At 37.1% G+C, this 12,926-nt stretch overlaps 1 protein-coding gene across 9 annotated transcripts in view; it reads left to right on the top strand.

The window, feature by feature from the left end:
• CLASP1 (cytoplasmic linker associated protein 1) overlaps nt 1-12,926 on the top strand; it is a 267,488-nt gene that overhangs the window by 196,880 nt on the left and 57,682 nt on the right. For 6 of the 9 annotated variants that reach the window (XM_087819914.1, XM_087819916.1, XM_087819918.1 and 3 more), the window contains 3 exons: nt 1,687-1,710; nt 2,959-3,203; nt 5,308-5,371. In XM_087819914.1, coding sequence (XP_087676040.1) covers nt 1,687-1,710; nt 2,959-3,203; nt 5,308-5,371 — 333 coding nt within the window. Of the gene's footprint in view, nt 1-1,686; nt 1,711-2,958; nt 3,204-5,307; nt 5,372-6,984; nt 7,054-12,926 lie in introns of all 9 variants that reach the window. The other 3 variants (XM_087819919.1, XM_087819917.1, XM_087819920.1) reach the window with 2 other exon arrangements.

The following is a 12,926-nucleotide window of genomic DNA, read 5'->3' as shown; positions in this document are numbered from 1 at the left end:
ATAACGGGTAAATTTGTGTTATTTTTTTCTTAAGCTTTTACCTCTCTACATAAGTGAAACTTGGCCTTACAGAAATTATTAGCATCAAGTATTTCTTCTGTGTGCCTCAGTATCAAGGAAGTTGTGATGACATGGGGCTTCTCTGATGTCCCTGGGTATCTTTTTTCTCCTTTTTTTCCAGCATCTCCTTTTTCCCATTCTATCGCTTCTATTGCTTTACGAGCTTTGATGGCATAACCTAAACAAATCGTTATCATAGGTCATAGACTTTGTGGTTTGAAAATCTGCATTTATTCCATTTCCTCACTAGTTGTTCCATAAGATTTTTTTTTTAATGAGTTTGTAAGTCATTATTTAAGGAAACCTTCCCCCAGTTTAAGATTAACCCTTTGAAAGATGTAAAGCACTAGTGGAATATATTTTTTAATCATCATAATATCTAAAAAAACCAATATAAAGTGATTAGAGGTCCTTACATTTATGGTTACAGTAAAAAAGTCCTTAGTAGAATCTGCTTGTGGTCAAATTGCATTTTAAAGATACATCTCTGTGAGCAGGAGCACAGCCTCTGGCATATTTTGGTTTGTGTGCTCAGCATTTAAACTAGGTATTGTTTAGAACTGTCTGATCTCTGGCTGTGCTTGTGCTGTTGGAAGATTTATTCTCTTCTAAGAAAATACCCTGTTTCAGACCCTGAAGTTTTAAATTGAACCATGTTTTGTGTGATCAGGATTTATAGTCTGTGGCTACAGGGATTCTGACTTTCGCCTTTTCCTGTTTCTCCCTCATTTATTCTTGCTCAGTCAGATTTCTTTGGCAAGCAGCTGTGAGCAAGCAGTTTGCCACTCTCATAACACTTCCCTATAAGCCAGGGCTGCCTGGCCAGCTCTTTTCATTGGCCTTACATGTAGGAGGGCCTTTTTTCTGGCAGATACAGCAGTTGAGGGTAATTGCTCTAACAGTGGCTTTTAACTTAAGAGTCACGCACTGGAACAGATTCTCAGAAGCTGTTTTTCCTTCCAAGTTGCAGCATTCAGCTTCTGTCTTACTCTTTCAGGGACCCCAGGAAGTGGAGGTCACACGGGTGGGAAACGATGGATGTGCCAAATCCGTGTTAAATGGGACTTCCAGTTAAGGCGGGGGAGTTCCTTGGTTCTTTAAAGAACTGCATGAGGGACTGTGTACAGAGGTCTAGGAGGCTGAGCAGGACTCAAGAGTTGGAGCCTTGGCTCTGTTTGACTTTGGTTTTTCTCTGAGCTCTAGCTCCATTTACACTCACATTGCCCTTATTACTTTTTGTTTAAACTGCTTAGACTCTCCGATTGCCCTGCTTCCAAAGAGAAAGCACAAAATGGTACACAGTTCTTACCTCACAGGATAGAAGCCTGGGGCAAATAGAATGTAACATAGCAACAGACCACAGAATGAATGGCGACCTTAGAGATTCCCTCAGGTGTGGGAGAGCTGGAGCAGAGGTCTCCTGAGCGTCCAGCAGGGTTAGGAAATGCCATTGTGAAAGCATCCTTTATTACTGTTCACGTGATATGAATCGCTTGCTACTCTGTGTTTTTGGTTTGCTAAGATATGTTTTGCTGTGCACTTTTGTTGCGAGAACGATCCCCACATATGCTTCTGACATAATTCTCTATGCTTTTTCCCCATCCTTCAATATTTTCCTGCCTACAGCTGTTAGGAGACTCCAGGAGCAAGGTACCAGTGCTTTAACTTTTGTTTTTCAACTTTATTTTTTCTTTTGCAAGTATATTTCCTTTAGGAGCTAGTGAAAGCAACAAAAACTGTAGTACAATATAGAAATTCTGGCCTGAATTGTGATATTGTTGAATCTGGTGAAGCTTTTATTAGTGGTGGAGTCAGTCACCTCTGTTTGTTTTAGTATTTATTTTGAATGTCAAGCTCTGCGCCTTCTCCCAGTAGCGTTTCATTTTATTTATTAACCCTATTTGTGTCTACTCTTATGTCTTTATTATTCCATGAATGGATATATTCAACATTTTTCTTATTTTAGGGATCTAGTTTATGTATAAGTAAGGTGATCATACTTTTGAGAGTGAAAGGGGATTATTAATAATTATGTTGGGACAGTGGGCATAAGGCAGAACTTTCCTGAGCAATTTGGGGTGTAAGTAAAAGCTATATTATTAGAAAATTGCATTTGTACAGTTTAAGCTAATAACTATTTGTTTTTCTCTTAAATTGTATTTTATAAATTTTATCAATTTTATTTAGCTGTTACTGTATTATTTATGGGTTTCACTTGTAGTCAGGGTAAGAGAAATGATAATCTACAGGAAGCCTGTGTTGTAAAACTTTAAGTCCTTACTAAAAGTGGCTCAGATAATTTAGGAATTCTTGTACATACGATACTCTGCAACTGACATTCCCATTTCAGACTTTAAGGAAGCATGAATATTCAAACAAATTGACCCAAAGACCATGCTCAAGATATATTACTTTTGATTGGGAAGGAACTGTGGCTACACAACTTGCATTGTGTCAGGTGCTGAGCTAGGTTATTTAATATGTAATTCCACTTAGTCCTTACAAGAAACGTGTGAGAGGTATAATTAGTATCTCAAAGATGGGGAAACTAAAGCAGAAAGGGCAGGAGGCTTCTGCAGTCACACAGCCAGCCAGTGAGGGCAGCAGGATTATAACCCGAGCCTGTCTACTGAAAAGTCCACACAGTGCACTAGGGACCATACTCTTTCCCTTTGCTACAGGTTGCTCTGCTTATTACTTATTATATCCACCAGAAGTCTGCTTTTCTGTTTTTATTCCCTAATCTGTAAACAGGGCAGGTGTGGTGCATCCGCATCTGTGTGTGTATCGTTTTACACATAACTCTTTGGTGGTGGTGGTTTTGTTTGGTACAACTCATGGTCATTTCATCTTTCCACTTCTTCCTCTGTCACCCCCATCCCTTGTTCGACCTGGCAGAAGAAGCCTGTGAGGAGGAGATACGAGCCATATGGGATGTATTCTGACGATGATGCCAACAGTGATGCCTCGAGTGTTTGCTCTGAGCGCTCATATGGTTCCAGGAATGGGGGCATTCCCCATTATCTGCGGCAGACCGAGGATGTAGCAGAAGTTCTCAACCACTGTGCTAGTTCAAACTGGTCAGAGAGGAAAGAAGGGCTCCTGGGCCTGCAGAACTTGCTGAAGAGCCAAAGGACACTGAGGTGAGGACAGCGACTGAGGGTGGTGAGCTAGCTTTGAGTCCCTTACTGTCCTCATCAGGGGCGTGAGTGGGTTTTCTGTCATTTATGGAGCCCTTACAGAGTTCCAGCACCAAAGGTGTTGAAGTGACCGAGACCCAGTCTTTGCCTTCCAGAGATTTTGAAGTATCTGGCAAATACTCTGTAGTTTATTAGATTTATAAAAACATTTGGTTCCCTTACAGTTCACGTTTGTCTAGTAGCTATTATTTGAGAAATCTTGGTACATGTTGCAATTTAGGTGAAAAATACAACTGGAAACTGTCACTCATACTTGGTGGGAAAAGAAAATGGCACAGCTGCTTTGGAAAGAAAATAAAAAAACTCTGCAGCTTGGTGTGGTTCATTACATTTTAGGGTTGTGGGTAAGATGATAACAGTCTCAGTCTAACATTTTTAATACACATATGCATAAATGTACCTTAAAAGTATGCATGGTAAAGAGATACTAAAATGGAGTACTAATAGTAACAGTATTATTTCTAATATTGATTATTTTTGCTTTTTTTCTTTTTATTCCTATATTTCATAAATTTTCTAATATGAGCAAGTATTGCATGATATCAAACAAATATGTTTTTATACCATATTTCATCAAAGCTAAGGCACTATAGACACATTATTTTATATCCCTTTAAGAAGAAATGCTGCTTATTAAACCTGATGTAACTAATATGTCATTGATTATAAGATGAATCTCACAATTACAGAGATGTTAAAATGTGAAAAAGTGGGCAACTTAGAATCCATGACATACAGCGTATTATATTCTTTAGATAAGTTTTTAAAGATAAATTATGGCACCGGATGTGTTTATGGCCCTAGATGGGTTCTGCAAAACTAAGTGAGCACTGACAAAGGAATCCTATGCAGTGTGGCTACCAAGCCAGCCTGACTCTACCCTGCTTATTCTCACCTGCTGACATGCATCCTCCCTACCCCCCCAATTCCATTCCATTCTTGAAGATGTCATGAGACTTCTGTTACATGCCTTCTGAAAGCCAGGTAGCTTCCGACCTCTAGTGATCTGTCAGAAAACAAAATGAAGATAATTTGTTGTGATTATTGCTTCAAGAATCTGCTTAATTCTGTTTCTTGAATCTTAGTGGTCACCAAGCACCCATTGAATAACCTCTAGAAATTTATTGATTAGCTTTGGTCTAATCTGGATTGTGTCGTGTGTATGGGAAGGATTACTCAGGCATGGCTTGGGAAAGAGGTGGCGCTTCTAATGAAGCCTTGAAGTAAAAATGGGACTCAGTAGTACAGTAAGGATAAGAAAAGGCCGAGGGGCCCTAAAATGAAATGCGTGGTTGCTTAGTCTTGGGCCCAGTCCTAGGAAAGGGGTGTTGTCTTCCCTCATCCTCACAGCAGCCAGTAGCTCTTATCCTCTGTGACTGATTGGATAGAAAGATATCAGAGTACTTTCTCTAAAGCAGAACTGAGGTTAAAATTCAGGTGTGTCTGACCCCAAAATACATGCTTTTCCTAGTTTACCCCATTGCCTTTCATCTGTGGCAGGTGGAAAACAGACCTGGAATGAAATGAATAGGATTTATCTCATGGCTTTACCGCTTCCGCACATGTGAATGTAGGCACTGTCTGAGATTTAGTTTTCTCATTTTAAAATAAAAACAAAGCTATTACAGTTTTAGATTCCTATTTAATTTCATCATAAGTTAAATAATAAAGTTTTTGTGTGAAAAAACTTTTGTTATATAAAAATTATGTAAAGTTTATGTAGTTGACTGAAATAAAAGGATTTTATTTCATTTCATTTATTTTATTTTATTTTTTTAAAATATATCTTTATTGATTTCAGAGAGAGGAAAGGAGAGGGAGAGAGAGAGATAGAAACATCAGTGATGAGAGAGTCATTGATAGAGCCCACACCTGGGGCATATGCCCTGACCGGGAATCGAACCCCGATCGCCTGGATCCTAGATTGAGATGCTCAACCTCTGAGCCATGCCTGGCCGGGCAATAAAAGGATTTTTAAAAGCAAGGCTGTAACTAATTTCAGTGTTGACGTATTAAAGTGCATTTATTTCCATTTTATTTTTTTCAGTCGAGTAGAATTGAAAAGATTGTGTGAGATCTTCACACGAATGTTTGCTGACCCACATAGCAAGGTAAGTCTGGGAATCATGCCTTGCTTACCTTCCTCTCTGCATGCCTGTGTGAGCTGTGTAACATACTGTTGAAGAGTGAGAGATGGTTCCCTGTAGCACCGTTAAGACCTTACAGATTAGCCCTGGCTGGGCGGCTCAGTTGATAGGAGCATCATCCAGTACACCAAAAGGCTGCAGGTTCGATCGCCAATCGATTGATCCCTGCTCCGCTCTCCCCGCTCCCCGCTCCTCCCCTGCCCCTCACAGATTTTAACACTAATTTTAGTAATAGTTTATGTTACATCTTTTAAAAATGGAATTCTTGGGAGCTTCAAATGTCCATGAAACTTCAATTTAGAAATAAAGTGCATTTTAAGTAAGAATTTTCATGGAGAGAATCAGTTGTCTTTCAGCAGATATTTTTGTCTCCTGTTAGCCAGACAGTGGGCTAGGTGCTAAAACAGGCCATTGTATTGTAATATAGTGCCTTTTAAAAAAGTTACAGTAGTGAAGAAAATAGTCAAATACATAATAATTTTTTTGCATCTGTATAAAAATTCTTTAAAATTCTTCAAAAAATAAATATATAGTAATTTTTTATTTCTATATAAGACAAGATAGAAAAGTGGAAGCATTTATGTAGTTTTATTAGAGAACTGGGTTATTTCTGCAAATAGACTTTTGCTGGCCCCAAGAACTTGCTAAATGGTGACCCCTTAGCTGGTGCCTCCACCTTCTGGGGCCAGGAGAGCACTGAGCCCTAGGAATGCCTTTCCTACGAGGGTCTTCCTGCTCGAGAAGAACATCCATGAGGAAGGGACAGGCCCCCTTCAAGAGTGGTGCTGAGAGAGGGACCCTTATGAAAGCTGACTTGGAGTCCAGATTTTAAGTAATTGTCATTGTTTGGGAGGAGGCCTTTAGAGGCTGTTAGATGCTTTTAGAGAAAGACAGTGGGGATGATGGTATCGGGAAAGTTAAAAGGGTGGATGAAGGATGGACACTGAAGTGTAGAAATTGAGAGAACCTTGATCACCATAAGCAAATCTTAACTGCTTCACATACAGGATTTAGCTATTTTATACTTCAGTTTTCCTAGTGACAGTGGTCTGTTCTAAGTTTTTCTGGAAGAATGAAACCTGTGATGGCCAGCAAGAAGCCTGTTTTTGTGATCTACCCCTCTTTTCCTAGCCTTTCTTCGTCATAGGAATTGTCCTCTAAGTGTCAGTCACCGATCTAGTCAGTCATTCAGTGTTGGCTGAGTACCTGCTCCGGGCTAGGGGTGCAGAAAGCATTGTATGACCCTGCCTTTGGAGATGGTCACAGGAGCACAGGAGAATGAATGCAGGCGTTCTCCCCCCTTTGGGACAGCACTTCTCAGATCTGCCCTGAAGCATGTCTTTGAGTTCCTGTTAGGACCCTGACCCTCACAGCAAGATTAACGTTAAAAATATTAATAAGATCCAAGAAAGGTTGAGTTTAAGGGCCACATAGATATGATTATCAAGATATTTTTCTCTAAGATAGTGTTAAAAACACTAAGATTTAAATAATAAGTGTAAGATTTATAGGATTCATAGCATAAAGGATAGATGGTTTTGGACATTGACGAAATTTCTGTTACCTGTCGCCTCTAGATTGCTGATTCAGAACCAGAATGTGAGGATAAAGAAGGAAATTTGTTTCCATCAGAAGGCTCTTGTACAGTGAGTTTGGAGGTCTCAGTTTAGTTATTATTTGCTAGCTGCCTTTGAGCTAAGCTAGGAATCCCACAGCTGGGCTCATTGACTTTTCTGAGCCATCTCACAGGAGACCCCAGTGGTTAATAGTTGCTGCACTATTATGGTATATGATGGCTGGGTTGTCCCAGTAGAGCAATGCTCATTAACCAAGTAGAGGAGACATGGTGCTGCTTACCTCTCTGAAACTGGTTCAGGAATATCCCACTGTGACTGCCTCATCTTAGACAGCAATGATGGGTACACAGCAGCATGACAATTGTGTGAGCTGTCAGTAACTTTTATTCTTAGCCATAACCTTTCATAAAGCTTTTATGGCTTTTGTAATATCTTTTTATAAAGATATTACTTGACAATATCTGAATTGGCATGCATTAAAATAGATGACTAGAATGAAAAAAACTAGATACAGGTTTTTTCCCCCTCATTCTATTACAGTATTTTTTTGTATAGGTGTCACGTGATAATCTTTATTTAAAGTTTTTTTTCAATTACACTTGACATACAATATTACATGAGTTTAACTTTTACAACATAGTGATTAGAGATTTATGTAACTTACAAAGTGATCACCCCAATAAGTTTAGTACCCACCGGATACCATACATAGTTATTAACAGTATTATTGACTATATTCCCTATGTACTTTACATCCCCGTGACTGTTTTTATAACTGGCAATTTACGCATTTTAATCCCTTTACCTTGATCTCCCTAAACCCTTCCCATCTGACAACCATCAATTTGTTCTCTGTGTTATGAGTTTGTTTCTGTTTGTTAGTTTGTTTTTTATATTTCACATATAAGTGAAATCATATGGTATTTGTCTTTTTCTGTCTGACTTATTTCATTCAGCATAATACCCTCTAGGGCCATCCTTGTTATTGCAAATGACAAGATTTCATTCTTTTTTATGGCTGAATAATATTCCATTGTATATATGTACCACCTCTTCTGACATCTATTCATCTATGGAGAGAGATGTTGCCTCCATATCTTGTAAATAATGCTGCAATGAACATAGTGGTGCATATGTCTTCTTGAATTAGTGTTTTGGGTTTCTTTTGTATAAATACCCAGAAGTGGAATTGCTGAGTCATGTGGTAGTTGTTTTTAATTTTTTGAAGAACGTTCATGGTGTTTTTCATGGTGGCTATACCAATTTGCAATTCCACAAACAGTGCACAAGGGTTCCCTTTTCTCCACATCCTTGCCAAAACTTGTTGTTTGTTGATTTATTGATGATAGCTATTCTGACAGGTGTGAGGTAGTATTCTCATTGTTTTAATTTGCATTTCTCTCTTATTAGTGACATTGAGCATCTTTTTATATGTCCATTGGCCATCTCTATGTCCTCTTTGGAAAAATATCTATTCACATCCTCTGCCCATTTTTTAAATCAGATTGTTATTTCTTTGGTATTAGGTTGTATGGATTTCTTACATATTTTGGATATTAATCCCTTGTCCTAGCATATCACTGGTGAAGAGTGATATCAGAGTTTACTGCCTATGCTTTCTTGTAGGAGTTGTATGGTTTAGGGTCTTACATTAAGTCTTTAACCCATTTTGAGTTTATTCTTGTATATGGTGTAAGAAAGTGGTCTAGTTTCATTTTCATTGAATATATCTGTCCAATTTTCCCAGCACCATTTATTGAAGAGACCATCTTTACCCCATTGTGTATTTTTGCCTCCTTTGTCATATATTAATTGACCATATAGACGTGGGTTTATTTCTGGGTTCTCTCTTCTGTTCCATTGATCTGTGTGTCTGTTTTTATGCCAATATCATGTTGTTTCAATTACTATTGCCATGTAGTATAGTTTGATATCAGATAGTGTGATACTTTCATCTTTGTTTTTCTTTCTCAAGATTGATTTGGCTATTCAGGGGCTTTTCTGGTGTCATATAAATTTTAGGATTATTCTAATTTCATTGGTATTTTGATAGGGGTTGCATTGAATCTGTAGATTGCTTTGGGTAGTATGGACATTTTAATGATGTAACTTATTCCTGTACCTGAGCTTGGTATTTGCTTCCATTTATTTGTATATTCAATTTTTTCTTCAGAACCTTGCAGTTTTGAGAGTATGGGTCTTTTACCTTCTTGCTTAAGTTTATTTCTATGTGTTTTATTATTTTTTGCTGCAATTATAAATGGGGTTGTTTTCTTAATTTCTCTGATAGTTCATTTTAGGTTTATAAAAATGCAATAAATTTTTGAATATTAATTTTGTATCCTGCTACTTGACTGAATTCATATATTCTAATAGTTTTTTGGTGAAATGTATGTACATAGTATGGTATATTATCTGAAAATAATGACAGTTTATACTTTCTTTCCAGTTTGGTTTCCTTTTATTTCTTTTCTTGTGTGATTGCTGTGGCTAGGAGTTCCAGTACTATGTTGAAGAAATCATATGGTATTTGTCTTTCTGTGGTTAAAAGTAGACATTTTTACCCTAGCTGGTTTGGCTCAGTGGTTAGAGTGTCAGCTCGCAGACTGAACAGTCCCAGGTTGGGTTCGATTCTAGCCAAGGGTACTTACCTCAGTTGCAGGCTCAATCCCCAGCCCTGATCCAGGGACATGCGGGAGGCAACCAATTGATATGTCTCTCTCACATTGCTGTCTCTCTCTCTTTCTCTCTCCCTTCCTCTTTCTGAAAAGCAATGGAAAAAATATCCTCGGGTGAGGATTGAAAAAAAAAAAGTAGACATCCTTGTCTTGTTCCTGATCTTAAGGAAAATACTTTTAGCTTTTCACCATTGAATATGATAGTGGGTTTATCATTTATGGCCTTTATTATGCTGAGGTTTGTTCCCTCTCTTCCCAGTTTGCTAAGTTATTATTATAAATAGATGTTGCATTTGTCAAATGCTTTTCCTGTATCTATTGATACGATACAATTTTTATTACTCATTTTATGTGGTGTATGATGTTAATTGATTTGCGGATATTGAACCAACCTTGCATCCCAGGAATAAATCCCACTTGATTGTGATGTATGATCTTTTTAATGTATTGCTGAATTTGGTTTACTGATATTTTGTTGAGTGTTTTTACAACTATATTCATTAGAGATATTGGCTTATATATTTTCTTCTTTTTTCTTTTTGGTAGTGTCTTTATCTGGTTTTGTTATCAGGGTTATGCTGGCCTCATGAAATGAGCTTGGGATCCTTCCACCCTCTTAAAGTTTTTGAAATAGTTTGGGAAGGGTAGCTGTTAATTCACCTGTGAAGCCATGTGGTGCAGGACTTTTGTTTGTTGGGAGTTTTTAAATTACTGATTTGATTTTGTTAGTAGTGACCCATCTTCAGATATTCTGTTTCTTCTTGATTCAGTCTTGGAACATTGTATGTTTCTAGGAATTTATCCATTTCTTTAATTGTTCATAGTATTATAGTCCTTTGTATTTGTCGTGTTGGTAGTCTTTTCTCTTTTCTGATTTTATTTATTTGGGCCCTCTTTTTTTCTTGATGCATCTAGTTAAAGGTTTTATCAATTTTGTCTGTCTTTTCAAAGGAGCAGCTCTTGGTTTCATTGACCTTTTGTATTTTTTCAGTTTTCTTTTTGTAATTGATTTCTAGTTTCCTATCATGATCAGAGAAGGTGCTTGATATGATTTTTAATTTTATTGATACTTGTTTTGCTGCCTGGGAAATGGTTCATGTGCACTTGAAAAAAATGTATCTTCTGCTTCTTTTGGGTGAAATGTCCTAAAAATATTCATTATATAAGATGATCTGGTTGAATGTGTCATTTAAGGTCACTGTTTCCTTGTTGATTATTTCTCTGGATGCTCTATCCATTGATGTCAATGGGTGTTAAAGTCTCCTACTATAATTTTATTACTGTCGACCTCTCCCTTTTGTTTCAATAGTTGCTTTATATAGTTAGGTGCTCAGCACCTATGTTGGGTATGTAAATGTTTAAAAGAGTTAGATCCTCCTGTTGGATTGATTTCTTTCTCATTATAAAATATCCTTTTTCTTTTGTTACAGCCTTTGTTTGAAAGTCTGTTTTGGAAATATCTTTTCCATCTCTTTACTTACAGTCTGTGTGTCTTTTAATCTGAAATAGATCTCTTGTAGGCAGCATATATGTATGGGTTTTGTTTATTTTATCCCTTTACCCACTCTATGTCTTTTGATTGGAGCATTTAAAGTAATTAATTACTTATATTTAAAGTATGTGGTTATTGCCATTTTATTGTATTTGTATTTCTCTGTTACTGCCTTTATTCTATTACTCTTTTGTCTTATATGTTGATGACTTTCTGTAGTGGCATTTTAGATTCATTTTTCTTTATTTTTTGCATAAATCTTTGTAGATTCTTTGGGTTATGGTTACCTGTGTTTCATATATACCAGGCTATGTTTATAGCATTCTATAAAATTAAAATTAAGTTGATGGTCACAAGTTCAAATGCATTCTAAAATCCTTAACATTTTTACTCTCTTCCCCCCATATTTATGTTTTTGTCATTTTAAAAAATTTCTTTTATGTGTGTGTGTGTTTGTGTATATCTCTTCATTTATTGTTGTAATTATACACAATGGCCTTTTAACCTTTGTGCTAGCTTTATAATTGGTTGATCCACTGCTTTTATTATATTTGCCTTTGTCAGTTAGTTGTTTCTCTTTACTGTATTTTCTTATTCATATTTTTCATCTTGTTTTTCTCTTAAGAAGTCCCTTTAACATTTCCTGTAATGCTGGTTTGGTGGTGAGGAATTTTTTAAATTTTATTTTATCTGGGAAACTCTTTATTTCTCCCTCAATTCTAAATGATAACCTTGCTGGACAGTGTAACCTTGGCTGTAGGTCCTTGCTTGTTTTTTTTCATCATTGTCAATATTTTGTGTTACTCCCTTCTGACCTGCAAAGTTTCTGTTGAGAAATCAGGTGACCTTTTATGGGAGATCCCTTGTAACTAACTGCTTTCTTTTACTGCTTTTTAGATTCTTTGTCTTTAACCTTTGGCATTTTAATTATGATATCTTCATATGGGCATCTTTTGGGTTGATCTTGTTTGGGACTCTCTGCACTTCCTGGCCTTGTATAGCTACCTATTTTTCTTTCCTTTCTTTCTTTCTTTGGCCAGGTTAGTGAAGTTTTCAGTCATTATTTCTTCAGATAGGTTTTCCATCTCTTGCTCTTTCTCTTCTCCTTTTGGTACCCCCATGATGCAAATGTTGGAACGCTTGTTGCTGTCCCAGAGGTCACTTAAACTATCCTCAATTTTTTTTTTCTTTTTGCTGTTCCGATGGCTTGTTTTCCACTACCTTTTCTTCCATGTCACTGTTTCAGTCCTCTGCTTTTTCTAATTTGCTGTTGAATGCATGTAATGTATTTTTCATTTTAGTTATGGTATTCTTCATTTGTGACTGGTTCTTTTTTATGTTTCCTATCTCTTTGTTGAAGTTTGCACTGAGATCATCTTTTCTTCCTGTAAGTTCATGGAGCATCTTCATAAGCTGTTTTTTGAACTCTTTATCTGGTAAATTTTTGGCCTCCATTTCATTATTTTTCTGGAGTTTTTTCCTGTTTTTTCATTTGTGACATGTTTTTTTGTGTCCTTACTTTGGCTGCCTCCCTCTGTTGGTTTTCTGTATATTAGGTAGAGCTGCTATATCTCCCAGTCTTGGCAGAGTGGCCTTATGTAGTAGGTGTCCTGTCAAGTCCAGTGGTGCAGACTTCCCTGGTCACCTGAGTGGGGTGCTCCATAGGTGTCTCTTGTTTGGGTTGTGTGTGTTATTTCCTGTTGTAGTTTAGCCTTAATTGTTGCTGGCACATCAGTGTGTGAAATTGACCCTCAAGATAGCTGTCTGTGAGG

Source organism: Miniopterus natalensis, chromosome 8, assembly GCF_054644295.1.
Source record: "Miniopterus natalensis isolate mMinNat1 chromosome 8, mMinNat1.hap1, whole genome shotgun sequence".
Classification (NCBI taxonomy): Eukaryota; Metazoa; Chordata; class Mammalia; order Chiroptera; family Miniopteridae; genus Miniopterus; species Miniopterus natalensis.
This window is presented reverse-complemented; position numbering and strand designations above follow the sequence as displayed.